Below are 15608 nucleotides of genomic sequence, written 5' to 3'. Positions count from 1 at the left end.
TGGAGAGATTCAATATGCAGCTTTGCTCAGCCAATGATGTACCTATTACTAGAGGTGAAAAATTCAGTCAAAACCAGTGCCCAAGAAATGACTTAGAAAAGAATCAAATGAAGAATATTTCTTATGGATGCACAGTTGAAAGTCTATTATATGCTCAAACCTATACAAGACCAGATATCAGTTTTGCAGTTGCAATGCTGGGAAGATACCAAAGCAACCCAGGAATGAAATATTGGAAAGCTGCAAAGAAAATAATGAGATATCTGCAAGGGATGAAAGATTATATGCTCACATACAGTAGATCAGATCAGCTTGAAGTGACAGGATATTCAGATGCTGATTTTGCAAATTGTCTCGACAGTAGGAAGTCCATCTCAGGATTTGTATTTATGTTAGCTGGTGGGGCAATTTCCTGGAAAAGTGTAAAGCAATCACTTATTGCATCGTCAACAATGGAAGCTGAATTTGTGGCATGCTTTAAGGCCACAAATTAAGCTTTATGGCTGTAAAATTTCATCTCAAGACTTGGTGTGGTCGACTCAATTGCCAGGCCGCTGAAGATATTTTGTAATAACACCATAGCAGTTTTCTTCTCTAAGAATGACAAGTACTCTAGTGGTTCCAAGCACATTGAGATAAAGTACTTGGTGGTTAGAGAAAGAGTCCAGAAACAACGAGTGTCAATTGAGAACTATGATGATTGCTGATCCATTGACAAAAGCCTTATAGTGTAAAATATTCAAAGAACATGTTCTTAGAATGAGGCTTGTGAGCAAGTCATAAATGATATGGTGATGCATGTTTATGTGGATGCTATTATTGACATTCTTTTTGCTTAATTAAAGTTATCTGTTTTTGCTATCCTATTTACATTTATGTTTATGCATATTATGGTTGAATGTAATAACATGATTATCTTGACAAGACAAATTACAGGGGTCATTATGGACTATATTAGGAAAGATTAACAATATTGTGGTACATAGAAGAGAGTATGATATTGATGAAATACAACCGCTATGACTCGCATTGATAGTTGGACTTAATATAGTATTATTGTGTTTATTGGACTTATTGGCTTATTTTAAAATATTTCCATGTAGAAAATGCTTTTTAAAATTCTTTGGAATCCAATTAGGTAAAATTATTTTCAAACAAATTTTGTTTTGTTTATTTTGATTTTGAATATCTCTTTTATATCTTATCAATTAAAGAGCCAAGTGGGAGAATGTTAGGTTTTGTGGCCATTTTATAATTGGATAAGATAACTAATTGGGTTCCGTTGAAATATTTTAGCCGTCGTTTGTGGATCACTCGGATAAATGCAGTAACTCATGAGAATAAGGTATTGTATAGTTATAGTAGATTAATACACAATCTGTACAAGAAGCAATTGCTTCTTAATCGTAAAATACCTGCACAAATAGCTATATCAAATAAGAATTGTCTTTACATGATTTCCAATAAGATCATCAAATAAAGTAGATTCTAAAGTAATTAAAGTAGATTCTAAATAGTACTATCTGGATTTCAGTTTTCTCCTCAACTCTCTCCCCAAAACTCTCTCCCCATCAATCTCAATGGTCCTGTGAATGGATAGAAAGAGAGGAGAAAGGATCTACTCCTTGCACTCCTTGCAGATACGCCCAGCGGATTTGGATTAAAGACGGTGCCTGCAACAATCTTGGATCAAAGACGGTGATTAGCATATCAAACGAGATCTCTGAAAATATGGCATCAAAAGGTACGCATCGTTAAATTAGATCTATGCACTTGACTTCAATCCTGGCATAGGTTATTTTCATATTTTTGATATAGCATAATTATAGATTTTATGCTTACATATACCTCAACAGATTTGTTTAGTTATCGTCCCAATGACGTGTATGGCACCCACTAATGATTCTTTTTAGCCAAAACTACGTAATGCACATGCAGAACACACCATGTAGTGTAGTATTTCCGTGAAGCATGGCATGTGCAGCTCCCCCTCTCCACCACCACACCCATCTCAACCTCGGTAGTCATAACCTACGGACTTGTGGTTGGTAGTGACAAATGCGTTTGGAATGGAGCGACAAAGTCTCGGTATATATATGGAGCTCCCCCTCTCCACCACCACACCCATCTCAACCTCGGTAGTGATAACCCGCAGAATTGTTGTTGGTAGTGAGAACCCACAGTAATAGTAATCTTACTTCCTGTCATCGATTCATGGCCGTGGCGTGGAGGCAAGCGCTGGTGTTTCTGCTGCTGCTTTCGAGCTTGCAGTCTCCGGCAATGGCGGCGAGGCCGATGGTAGAGAAGTGTTGGAGATCGCAGGGCCGCCGCCTGTTGGGTTCCCGAAAACAACGGACGGTGCCGTCTTCGGGATCTTCGAATTGCACACACAACGGTAACAATAGTGGCAACAGGCCTTGTTTCCCGCCCGCTACTCCATGAAAGTCGTCGCTGCGTGCGAAGATTTGAACCCTCCCTACATCTCAAGAATCACATGCCTCAGCCTTTTTCTCTTATCGTTGAAATTATAGAACCTAATTTTCTCTTAGCATTCTGCACTCGCACACAGGTCTCACTATTTCAACCAAGAACGTATGTTTCCAATACAGTTCTTAATGATGTCGTGTCTGCACTCGCACACAGGTCTCACTATTTCTACCAATAATGTATGTTTCTAACACAATTCTTAATTATATCGTGTCTGCTTATTGTTGTTTCTTGTTGAGGAGCTTCTGCTTTGAAACCGAGATTCCCTGATCATCTTGTTATTCGTTATATATATACATGTATGACAATCTCATAAGAATCTCCCCAACATATGGTCGGAACATAATTAGCCTAAACACGACCTATATAAAACATCAAACTGATTAGTATGTAACACTAAAGTAAGAACTGTCGAAACTAGAGACCATGTTTTGCTAGACAGGTGATTCACCAAAGATACATTAAATTGGAAGTTTAAATGATGTATTTGGAAGGGCCTTCATCTTGCCAACCAAATGCAGGGTACTCAGACCTAAGCAAAATAAAGTTTTGTGAAAGCTAATGATGTGGCAGCACTTTGGTCTTCAATTGTCATCTCGTGAAATAGCATAGAACAAGCATTTGTCGGGTGGAAATCAAAAGAATTATGCTATTATTTGTCATAGTCATCTTTTAGTCATTTATGCTTTTCCATGTATTACAATAGACAAACATGCTAAAAATCAAAAGAATTATGGACTTATTATAAGTCTCTTATCTTTAACCCTTGTTTCTAAACAAATGCACCTTCCCTAACAAATCATCTTTCTTGTAGGATCCCACCAATTAAATTTCTTTAAAGAGACCTACCCCTCTTACCTATTTTTGGTAAGATATAGTCATCTTGTTAAGATATTTCTGATTTTTCAAATAAAACATTAGAACATGGAAAGAAAACTCAAAAGAAGGTTGGATTTATTGTAAGTCTCTTTATCTGTAAACCTTGTTTCTAAATATATGCATCTTCTGCAACAAAAATCATCCTTCTCGCAAGACCTCATATCTATTAAAGTTCTTGACAGACACAAATGCATATCTATTAAGTTCATGGCCACATAAGAAAAAGCCTGTTTCTCCTAAATATTCTATCAATGTTTACCAAGTTTAAGGATCATAAGTTGTTGCATTTTGTAACCGTAAAAAATCACACGAAGATGAAAACAACAAATGAATCTTCACACTATTGAAATTGTCAAGGAAATGCTTAAGTGATCAAGACCACATGATCATTAAGCTGCAACTAACCAAGTATACTTGAATAAATAAGAACGGGCAAGTTCACACACCTGAAGTCTTGGTAACATATTTTCAGAAGAATATTTTTTTACTGCTATTATTTGCTAGTGATCTTATACAGTAAAAGTCTGTTAGATAGTGGTGAAAAGATTATAAAAAAAAAAAGCTGCACCTAACCAAGTTTTTTTGGAATAACCAAGAACGGGGAAGCTCGAAAACCTTTCTTAAGAATACCTTAAGTCTTGGTAACATATATTCAGTAAAAACTTTTCTATTGCCATTATTAATTAATGATCTTATACAATTTTTCTGAGAAAGTAAAAGTCTCTTAGAAAGTGGTGAAAAGATAAAAAAATCAAAACTAAAGAAACCAAGAAAGAGCATGAAAATAATAGAGAAAACTGATCAATAATATCACATGAAAAATTAAATTCAAATGATAAATAGATTTCTCTGAAGATGCAATACCTCCTGCAGTTTCAAATCTTGAAATAAAAGACTAATTGCTCTCAGAATAAAAAAGATAGATTTCATCAATTTCAATGAGAAAGTCATTGCAGAAATTAATACAATGGCACTATATAAAGTAAGAACACTTGATAAAACCTTATATGTGGAAGAACCATCACCAGGGAAGACAAAGCCACCTTCTATGGTTCGAATGTCATAGGTAGAGATGCAAAGACCCAAATTTGAGAGAACCTGGGAAGACAAATAGCAGCACTTCTGAATGGCATGCCATCCTTATATATATCCATTACGATGATTCATTTCTCATGATGGGACCTCCACAGATTTGTGTAGTTATCGTCACAATGGCGTGTATGGCACCCACTAATGATTATTTTTAGCCAAAAGAGTAGAAGCTTTTGGGGTAATCGAATGGGCATTTGCATCATCACAGCTATCAGTGATCCTATCCAAGTTTTTGTTCGTGCATTCATGAGTGTTAGCATGCAATGTCCCTCTACTCGTTCATCAGCAATGCTGCGGGCATTGGCTGCCAAAACAGTGAACACTTGAAGTGAGGTACAGTTAGTTCTTCCTCCCTTTCTCCTCGAATCCTCTCTACTTTCTCCAAGGGTTTCAGTTGGAGCTTCCCTCATGCCACATTGATATCGACCGACTGATGAATCCAAATCCATGTCACCATCCATTTTCCAAGCATAAGTGAAAGCTCAGCATGAGTAGGATCGATCGCCAGAGAAATAAAACATTGGATTCTCGGGCCCGTGGCATTCTGCAGGATCAAAGTGGGCGCCTTGTAATGGAAGGCTGAGCCACGCATTATCCGCTAAAAAGTGCATCGGTGGGGGAATCATGTTGGACAACCAAGTGCTGACTACAAACACAGTCGACTCTCCACTTCAAAGGTCAAAATGAAGCTGCATGCACGAGACCATCCAATGTCCTCAAAAGAAGTTTCTCGACGTGAAATGCACTGGCGGATTGACTATGGAGCATTTGACGTGAATGGGTGATGAGTTGACCAATAAAAACAATTAACACTTTGGAAATTGGAGACATCCATTAGTGAGACTACTAATGAGAGATGGGGTCCGATACAAAATCTTCACGTTGATGTAATCTAATAAAATAACAGCATCCACTTCCTTTTGCTTGAGCATTATACAGATAATGTTAGGAAAATTAGGACATGTCCTCCAAATGTTGTTTGAAAGATTCTCCTAGATAACGTATATTCAATTGATTTTGTTGTCTTCGGATAATATCTATAAACGAAATTTCCACAGAAATTATATATTTATGATTAAAAATGATAAAATTTTAAGATCAATTACAAGAAAGTGAAACATAATAGAAAATATTTGAAAAGTCAATATCATATATATAACCCAAAAAAAGTGAGCAGTATAACCATCAGACCTAAAACTTTACCCATACCAAAAAGAAGCTTTTTTTGGATCTCCATTTTAGCAAAATGCATATGTTAGATGCCACATTCACCAATTAGAGGGAATTTTGAGCCCTCTAAGCATATCAGAGGGATTGTCATTCCATGCATTATAATAGATTTTTCCTGTAATGTTAACTACAGTCAGCATTATGATCCCTCAATGGTCCATTTAGTTTTAGATTAATCCATCCAAGAGGACCTAAATATGATAGAGAAAATATAAAAATTAAAATTCCTCGAAATCCATGACCAGAGGAAGATTTGAAATCCTAACCATAGAACTACTACGTAACAAATCAAGATAATATAGGAAATACAAAGAATGATAATGTCCTTGATTTAGTCTCACAGGTTAATTTAAATTGATTTATAAAGATCTATATATTGTTTTTAACTTAAGTATCTTGAGATTCAGATTTAACAAAGTTAATAGATCAATTATCCTATTAAGTCGTCCTAAAAATTTAGATAAATTTAAGAGCAGCAGAGTTTTTTTTTAATGAGAGATTACGGAAACTCGTAATACTTTGGAGGAGGCTCCGAGAATGAGGAGAAGGGAGGGTGATGACCCTTCTTCTTGGTCGCAGCAGAGAAGGTCGAAGCGGCCATGTTGACGTAGAAACACAGATTCTGCCTAAACACTACTAGTATGCAAACACCGCTACATCCTTTCTCAGAACTGCTTTTCTTTTTTGTGTGTGTGTGTATGTGTTTTCGGAGAGTTTAAGGCGTAAGAGCAAGGAGGATTGATGGTGAGATTGGGTCTTAGCACTAGTTTAATTATTTCTGGTCTTACTCCTACTACTGACAAAATGTGTCAGTTTTTAGTTTTAAGAGTAAGACCAGAGATTAAACTAGCGCTAAGTCCCAATCTCACTATCGCCCAAGCTTTGTGGTGTACACATTGCAGTCGATCGTTAGCTTATATAGAAACAGAGGGAGAGAGAGAGAGAGAGAGAGAGGGGGGGGTTCTATATCCCTACTGTACACTTTTTCTTCCTAGATTGCATTGAATCTTTGAAGTAGGATATGGATGTGAATACCTGGCAATGCCTTTTCCCTCTCTGTGCCGCCATATCTTCCTGTACTGATTCATATGATGCTTCTGAGGCAAGGAATCGGAGTTTGCAGCACAGCCGTCAGTAGTGATGCTGCCGAAGCTTTTTGATCGTGCATTCGAGAGTGTCAACACCATCTAGAAGTAATTCTTGGGTCGATTCTTAAGAGCAATTGGAAATAAAGAAATGCTGCATTATGCACGAAATGGGATTCTTCTCACTTTTGCTTTCATTTTTGATGGTCGAGTGAAGGTACAGCTGCGGCCTCTTTGCGCTTTCCTTTGCCCCTCGTTTCTCCTCTGATCTCCGTTTCTTCCTCCACCAGTTGGCCGCCTCCATTTCTCCTCGTTTCAGTCGGAGCATCGTCTGACCAAATCGCCATCGACTGATGAGGATACAATATCCACGTCGGAGCCCATTACCGAACTGGATTTGATGGTTGGAATCTGGGAAGTGCTCACCAGCTTCAGTGGTGGAAGATGAGAAGGCAAAATCACGTTGTGGCATATCGCAGGATCGAAGTGGGCGCCTTGGCAGCAGAGGACAATAGCATCTGTTCATCGTGCTTGCAACACAAGCATAGGCAAGTCATACTCCCATCACATCCACGCACTAGCACCCAAAAGCGCAGATGCGGTAGGACAAACGACTCCTCAACATCCAAATACTGAGCACACGCATCCAGAGTCCATTTCCAGCACCCAAAGGTCAAATGATGTTGCACAACAACTCAAAAGTCTGAGAGACCAAATTGATCCTGAAGATAAAAGGGGAACTCGTGCAGCGCAAGGATAGGTAAAAGAGATATGATGCATCGAAGGACTTAGATTTCAGATTCCAGTCCGATTCAACACATACTAATGCGGAGTCTTTGTCAAGCATATACCTGAACAACGTTATGGTTGGTCTTAACTTGCAAATACATATAACAAGACAAACATAGTAATAGCTTGAAATCTAGGCAAACATAGTAACATCTTATTTATCCTAGAAATCAAAAGGTGCGCCAAGTTTGATCCACATCAAACCAAACAAAAGATTTTTGATTATGCTTGTGACCCTCATCATCCGATACATGTCAAGTGTGATTTACAAACATGGATTTTAGAAAATGTACAGGTTTTTTTGTTGCTTGAAGCACATCAATTTTGGCATGCATAGAAGACCAGGATTACAGTGGCACATTATCACTGATTGTGAACCAGTCTCAAAATAACTCATGTTGATCAGGCTTGTGGTCAGAAATGGCAGGTTTACCCCGTCCAAAGGAGAAACCCCTTGTTCCATCTGGCATCCTCGGCCCTTGTACAGGCTTGTGTGGAAAATCAACAGCAGAAGCAGGGGGATTGCGTCCATGGCCTGTGGAGAAGAATGATGAGAATTACACGGACTAACAAACTGAACATACCAGGCAAACATGCAAGGAACATACCATGGTCATGCACGCTCAAAATGTAATTTTCTTATAATATACAAAAGTTATGAACACAGTAGTGAACCCCAGCAATCTGGTCAGCATAGCAGATATACATCAACAAAATGCATGGAATATCTATCATACAAGCTTATGCTATCTGACCATCTATATAAATATTAGTGGTATGCCCACATATCGGATGGTGAAAAGTAACTCACCACACTGAACAGATGGCCTAGGGACAGAGAACTTTAGGAGTTAAAACTTCAGTTGGCAAACCAAAAAAATACTAGCACTCCCAGTCCTTACAGTGTTCTACGTCAAGCTATGACTAATAGCTGATTGTAGTGACAACATATTACTAGATTCCTGACATTTTCTCTTGAAAAAAAGTGAAATGACAACCCAAAATGCTTGAAAGAAATACAAAGCTGAAGTAAACAAACATATGACGGGACTAGAGAAGCCATAAGGTGCTATACCATGTCCATTATCACTTCGTCGAACTTGACCTCTTCCTCGACTTTTGTATCGATTCCTTCGAACACCTTTACCCTGCTCTCCTTCCTACATAAACAAGGATTTAGGGAGAGGAGGAAGTAATTCAAGGTCACAATGCCATTATGTTAAGAATGCTCATATGACACATTAGGTACCAAATGGGCAGGGGAAAACAGAAAATCTCATGATGCTGTTATTTGTCTATAAAAATATCCATGATAGATGTTAAAGTTTATAGTTGTGTCGGTGCATACGTCTCAATTAGCTGCATATAAACATCCGGTTTAAATACTTGATAAACTGGACCTTAAGGAAACCAAATACCAAATGACATTGCCAGCGCATAAACTCAGAAGCGACCAACCTCAGTTGTGGGTAGCTCCTCATGGTTGTCTAATGAACTCTTCTCCCTATCTGCAGTTGGTTCGTCTACTTGAGCACTATTGCTCTTCTCAACGGATGTTGCCTTGCGTCCTTTTGGGACAAGCCCATACTTTCCCTGAAATAAAATGACTTTAGTTATGAAAATAAGTCAGCCAATCCAAGAAATGCAAAACAGGATGCAAATTACCATTCTCTTGAGCAAAAGCTCAACACGCATGCCACTTCTCCAATTCTTTTCATCATTCAGAGAGCTGACCTGAGTTAGTGACAAAAAAGAAAACAATGCTTTGTGATGATGCTACTCTCATATAAGCACTACAAAACATCTTTAGATATAAATGGATCACTCACAGCACTCGCAGCTGAATCAACTGTTTCGTACTCAACAAGAGCATGTACCTGAGAAAGGTACCGGCAAAATAAACATTAGACACTGGACATAGACAAGTTCAACTCTAATCACAAAAAAACAGCCATTTATTTCCTACATATACATCCCATAAAAAGTAAATGAAGACCGGTTTTGGTCACTTGTGTACACAAAATTTTGTATACCTTAGAGCTGATTGTGGCTCCAGACTTCCAGTTACTTGCTGATTTGTCTACTGATCGTGGATCATGGAGAGTAATCTTCACAATCCTAAACAATTTAAGCAGAAGCTTCCACAAATAGATTCCCAAAGGATTCTTTAGTTAAAGATATAACAATAACATACTTTCCGAGTTTGCCGAAGATTCTTTGCATATTTTCTTCTGATCTATCATCCGGTAAATTCTCCACTAAAATAGTGCGTGACTAGCAGGTCAACAGTCACATTTTGGAAATTAGCACCAATCTGGGATAGATCAACATGTCAGAGAAGATTAAGAAATTAAAAAATGTACCTTCGCTTCAGTGGTTGCAACAACTGGCAATGGATTTAATCTCCTCACTTTTTTCCCATCCTCACTAACAACCTGCAGTAAATATATCAATTTGCTTAGTTTGCTGAATAAAGTCACCAGCATAACCACCTCAAAGAGCACAAAAATTCCACATGTCTGCATATAATTAAAAGGCCATATATGCAAGGAAAGAAAATACAACAAGAAAATTTATGCAACAACTTACAAGCTGGGAGGATGTTCTAAGTGCAGCTTCAATTAAAGATAGGTCTTGAACAAGCTTTTTCATTCTTCTAAAGGATGCAATAACCGCAATAGGAACTGCAAGAACCAAATAGAATACAGTTACAGATTAATGAGTAACACAACTTCTTGTGTTCTTATCTAAATTGTATTCAATAATATGTATGACACGATGAAGGCCATATTGCAGCCAAACTTCATATCATTAAGAAAGTCTTATTGTCTACTCCATTACACGGCATTTTCTTTTGTAAACTATAACTGTTCTAGTTCTATTATGTGTCAACGTTCAGCCTTGTCAGCGTTCTTAGTACTAGGCCAAGCCCAAGTTGAAGTCAGCGCAATCCCCCTAACCTCAACACCAATCCCAGAATTCCTTGTACAAATCAGTTTACTTCAATTAAATTCATGATTTCATTCCTAATTTCTCAGAGTCATATTTCATCCACAATAACATAAATTTATTCTACATTACAGCATATTACAAATTTGATTCTGCATAAATTTGCACAAATCATAATTGTAAATTAAAATTTATAACCTCTTCCATGGTGCAAAAAGGCACTATATGTTAACAACAATAGTCAACCAGTAATTGGCTATTACAATATGTTCAGACAACATGCCCCAAGCACAAGTCCAATACAGATACTCAAAAGGTGACAACATTCTGCTAACATCATCACCGGTCAATAATCTCAGTTTATTACAAAAATCCAATTTTATTACATTTCAAAAGTTTTAACTTTATTTCAATCACAGTTTAAAAGCTACTAGAATAAACAAAGGTCTAAGCTGACGATAGAAGGGTATTTAAATTAAATAGGTTTGCAGTGTTTCTGATGCTAATGCCCGCAATTGTCATGTGTCTTTCAAAAAAATCAACAACTATTCTTAGTAACATTGAAGAGTAGGGTTGTGCCAGACAGAATATCAAAAAGAAAGTCTCAATGGAAGGCTGAATAATAAACTCTACTGGAATACACTCAGTATGCACAACAAAGCAAATTGATTTATATCAAGCATACACAAGATATCATACACTATCAATGGCACATGAGACGTTCGATTGACTTAGACTCTTCAGCGAATGGAAAGGCATCATGTTGCACTTGCAACAGATGATCAAGTGTTGTCGTACCCACCATGGCGACAACACGCCTCCCTTAACAAATAAGAGACCATCTAGCTACCACATCTGACAGCTCGTAATTCCAATGGGCATCACCCTACCGTCACAGGACTTTGGTCCTCGACAAGAATCAATATCCATCCTAAATACTCAGTGTCATGCATTTATATCATCATTTTCAAATTGCATCATGAACACATCCAAGCATATATACATATGATGGGTGACATTAGCATCAACGAGTCAAGAGAAGTAGGTAATATAAAACATGAAATTGATTCTCAAAGATAATGGATCTAAGGGGTAGGTTGGATCTTGATCCAAGAACTATTAATATTTGAACTAAGGGGTATGTTCCATTTTTATATTACACGGTAGGTCAGTATTGGTAGTGTGATACCTTCGGGTATCAGTGAACTATTAGACATGATTGCTAGATGATCTTCTACTTGGTAAGGGAGACGTGCCGTAGCAAGTGAGACATTGTTCCAACTGTTAAGTGTGTGACACGATTCCTCTCAGTTAGCTGAAGTCATCTAGAAATCAAACATCTCATGTGTCACTGATGATGTGTATGATATGTTGTGTACTTGATATAAATTGATCAACTTCGTTGTGTGTACTAAACATTTATTATATTATTCATCCATTGATCCTACTTGCACTTTCTTTCTTGTTGTTCCTTTCTTTCCTATTTGAGACTATCGTATCCAACAATGTTTCTGACATGCATTTTTCAGTTCTAATATACTTTAAACTGTGATTGATATAAAGTTAAATGTTTGAAATATAATAAATTTAAAATTCTTGTAATAAATTGAGATTATCATCATGTGATGGTATTAGTAGAATGTGGCCACTTTTTGAGTATTTATATTGGAGTTGTACTTGGAGTGTGATAGCAATTATAAGAGTTCTTAGGGGGTATATAATAGATTGAGGAGAGAGAGTTGTGTCGATATAGCTTATACAATAGAAATTTCTAACTATCCAGGTACAAGATATATCATAAAAAATGCATGGGGAGACATTATTGCTACTAGATGTGTCTCATGCATGCTAAGGAGGCAAGTAAGATACGAAGCTAGAGTGATTTTGGAGGATTTGAACAGCACACAACTCAAAGACTTAAGCGTAACATAGGATTGTATAAGCAAATGAAATAGTTATATGTTCAAATGAATGTCCACTTGTGCCTTGGATTGTTAAATCCTCAATGGAAAATGTAAGATCACTTGCTAAGTTGGTTCACATATTGACCAACTTTGGCAGATTGTGCGTGGTTACACATAGCTGGGGAGATGGCTTACAACATCTTATAAAGAGACTTTTAGGTCAATCCCATAGTCGGGGGTTAATTAATGTCCAAAAAATTAATTGGCTTAAACAAACTAAAATGAAAAAGAAATAACCATGCTGAATAAAATATATAGCAATCACAAAATTAAAAGTTAAAATGTTCTGAAACCCAAAAAAAGTATCAACCAAAATTGTTTGCATTGCCAAACTAATATGTCAATTCTATTATATTACATGTTAAAGTGATAGCAAACAAAAAAATGATAATCTTGAGAGAACTAGGGGTAACTTAGAACCTAACATTTGCCTCGGGATCACTATAGGTACTCACTCCTTTAAACAGTGTTACAAACAGTAAAATGTAGAGCTAATTAAGCAGGCAATCAGACCTAGAGTAGATAAACAGCACTTTGATAGTTGGTACAGGTAAAGCATCTGCTGGTAGTAATTACAATTTACGATTACTACAGACAGTTGCTAGCACCTGCAGACATTTTACACACACCAAGATGAACGTAAAATAATTTACTCGAGGGACAATCTCAGGTGAGTAAGGAAGACATCACTTCCTGCCAGAAAATCAAGCTGATGAGCCACCTTCAGTACCGCACTGGGCGGCAATCATCAAGTACAGGATCATCAATATTCTGTCTTCATGGTCCCTTAACAAGTATAGAGGTCATGCTAAGAAGCAAAAAAAGAAAAAAGAGGCTGACAAAACAAACTGTATCAGCTATTCAGAAACCGTCAGAACATCAACTGATTCTGCAATACAAAATAGACAAAGAGAAACTATATCGGTACAAGGGGAAGAGGCCCTGTAAGCAGTATTCTCATATGGAAGTACTAAAATATACCAAAAAAGGACATGGAGAGTAGCTTTTCCAACAAACCATGTCCAGAAATAAGTTCAAAGACAAAAGAAAATGTGAAGTTAAAACCAGTGTGAAACCACAATAATAAAAAAATAGGTTATTTGTAGAAGGAATTCTTGAAGAAAATGATAATGGCATTAACAAAGCATAAATCCTTGAATATTACAAAAATCTTAGGGATAGAGAGAATCAGTTGGCAGTTGGTTGAGTAGTCATTCAGACAAACTAGATGCTCAGCACAACTGTGAATAGCTGCACCAGGAGAATCATCTAGTTGGGCCAACCTGTCATCAGTACCTGCTTTATTTCATCAACTTCTCCCTCGGTCTTGGTTTCATGTTTTAATAATATATGTACAGTATATCTCTGGAGTTGTTTATCAAGAAACTCGCAAAGAATTTGACAAACCTAACGATAGAAACATTATGGCACAAGCATACAACCATCCTACAAGTCAATCATAAAAATCTGAGAAGGCTGAAAAATATTGATAAATGATCCTTGAAAAAGGAACTAAATACTGTTTTTCAAAGAAATTCTCAAAGAATTTGACAATTGATACAAGCATTGTGACACAAGCATAGAACCATCCTCCTAGTCAATCATAAAAAACTGAGAAGGATGAAAAAATATTAATAAATGATCCATAAAAAGAATGAACTATAAAATAATAAGAAAACTAATAGATATAATACAAAAAGACAACCAAAGTGAACTTGATGGATTTTATTATGAACTGTCAGGATTATACAAAATAAAGAAAGGAACAAACCACAGCATATGTGAACCTACATCTTATTTCATGTCAAAGTGGACTTGATGGAATGAAAAGCGTGATCACATCATTTGGAAGAATATTTTGAATAACTAAACTTCTGATTGGGGCCTCTAAGCAACTTAATCATTCATACTCTTCATACGAACAACAACAATCAACCAACAATGAATATATAATCACATCTACCACCAGACACAAAATGAAAACCTTTTTGGGTATAAATGCAACTAATATTGAGCTACAGCAAATAAATCCAGCAAGTCATAAAGTCTAAAAACTTACCGTATCCCTTCTTGTCCTTCTTGATGAACTTTAACAAAAACTTATCTGTAGGCAGATTTTCATCGCTGAAGTAGTACTCTACCTACAAAGTGATCAATTAATTAATCAAAGAAAAAGGAGATCCTACACTGCACTATAATCATAACATTACCCCTGCCACTGAGTTTAATTCACTAAATTTTGTTCATTGGAGATAAATTTACCTAATAATTTATGCTAGTATTAGCCCTTAAAATTGGTACTATGATACAACTAAAAATTAGATTAAATGCAACAACTCCAAATGTCTTTGCTCATTTGAGATATAAGGTATAAGCGACTACCAATGTTACGTCCAATTCCTTAACTCAGACACCAGGTTACTCATTGTAACGTGTGTTTGTTATACGCATCATGCAATAGTAATTATTTAATATTTTATATTAATCTTTTTCTTTGTTGTAAAATTCCAATATCATTTTAAACGACAACTTATGCTTCATCAATATGACTACCTATGCCTCCCAATCCAATCATTCCTGCCTGTTACTAAGGTAGATAAGTACACTCAAGAAAAACGAACCAACTACAAAGGCATCCGCAGATATCTACGATTCGTCCTCAAGTAAAAGGAAATTGTATATCTACGGTACGATTCGAACCTGACGAACGATCTGATCACGGAGTTCGTCAGAGAGAACTGCCGGACCGGAGGGAGCGGCCTCCGCTTCTTCGAGAATAAGGTCTTCAGGGGCATCAGGGAAGGCGTCGACTTCAAGAAGGGGGTCGATTTCAGAGTCGCCAGTGCCTTCTTGCGGGTCACAGCCGAGATCAACGGCCGAAGGGTCGACCACGGGGTCTTCCATTGCTCCTTGGGTGACCCCGCCTGCCGACGCGTCCGCGAGCGGAGGGACGACGTCGGGGAAGGGAAGGGGCGGCCGAGAGGAGGGAGGCGGATGTGGACGCGGAGAGGAGGGAGGCCGCTCTTGGGTTTCCATTTCCCACGGCGAGCGGCCACCGGGTTTGTATGAACGCGGCTCCCTCGACTCCGCCTCTATACGACCCCACTCCGGTGTGACTCCGCTTTTATAGGGC

General features: G+C 37.4%; 1 protein-coding gene across 1 annotated transcript; it reads right to left on the bottom strand.

The window, feature by feature from the left end:
• Window positions 1-7760: 7760 nt before the first annotated feature.
• Window positions 7761-15589, bottom strand: LOC135626822 (la-related protein 6A-like). Its single transcript, XM_065132497.1, has 11 exons — window positions 15176-15589; window positions 14535-14616; window positions 10152-10246; window positions 9926-9997; window positions 9757-9836; window positions 9596-9680; window positions 9392-9439; window positions 9228-9296; window positions 9021-9155; window positions 8638-8722; window positions 7761-8097 (listed from the first exon to the last, which is right to left on the bottom strand). The coding sequence occupies exons 1-11, from the start codon at window positions 15509-15511 to the stop codon at window positions 7946-7948; spliced, it is 1239 nt and encodes a 412-aa protein (XP_064988569.1). The 5' UTR covers window positions 15512-15589; the 3' UTR covers window positions 7761-7945.
• Between the last annotated feature and the right edge of the window lie 19 nt (window positions 15590-15608).

Source organism: Musa acuminata, chromosome BXJ1-1, assembly GCF_036884655.1.
Source record: "Musa acuminata AAA Group cultivar baxijiao chromosome BXJ1-1, Cavendish_Baxijiao_AAA, whole genome shotgun sequence".
NCBI lineage: Eukaryota > Viridiplantae > Streptophyta > Magnoliopsida > Zingiberales > Musaceae > Musa > Musa acuminata.
The sequence above is the reverse complement of the archived record's forward strand: the minus strand, read 5'-3'. Positions and strand labels throughout refer to the sequence as shown.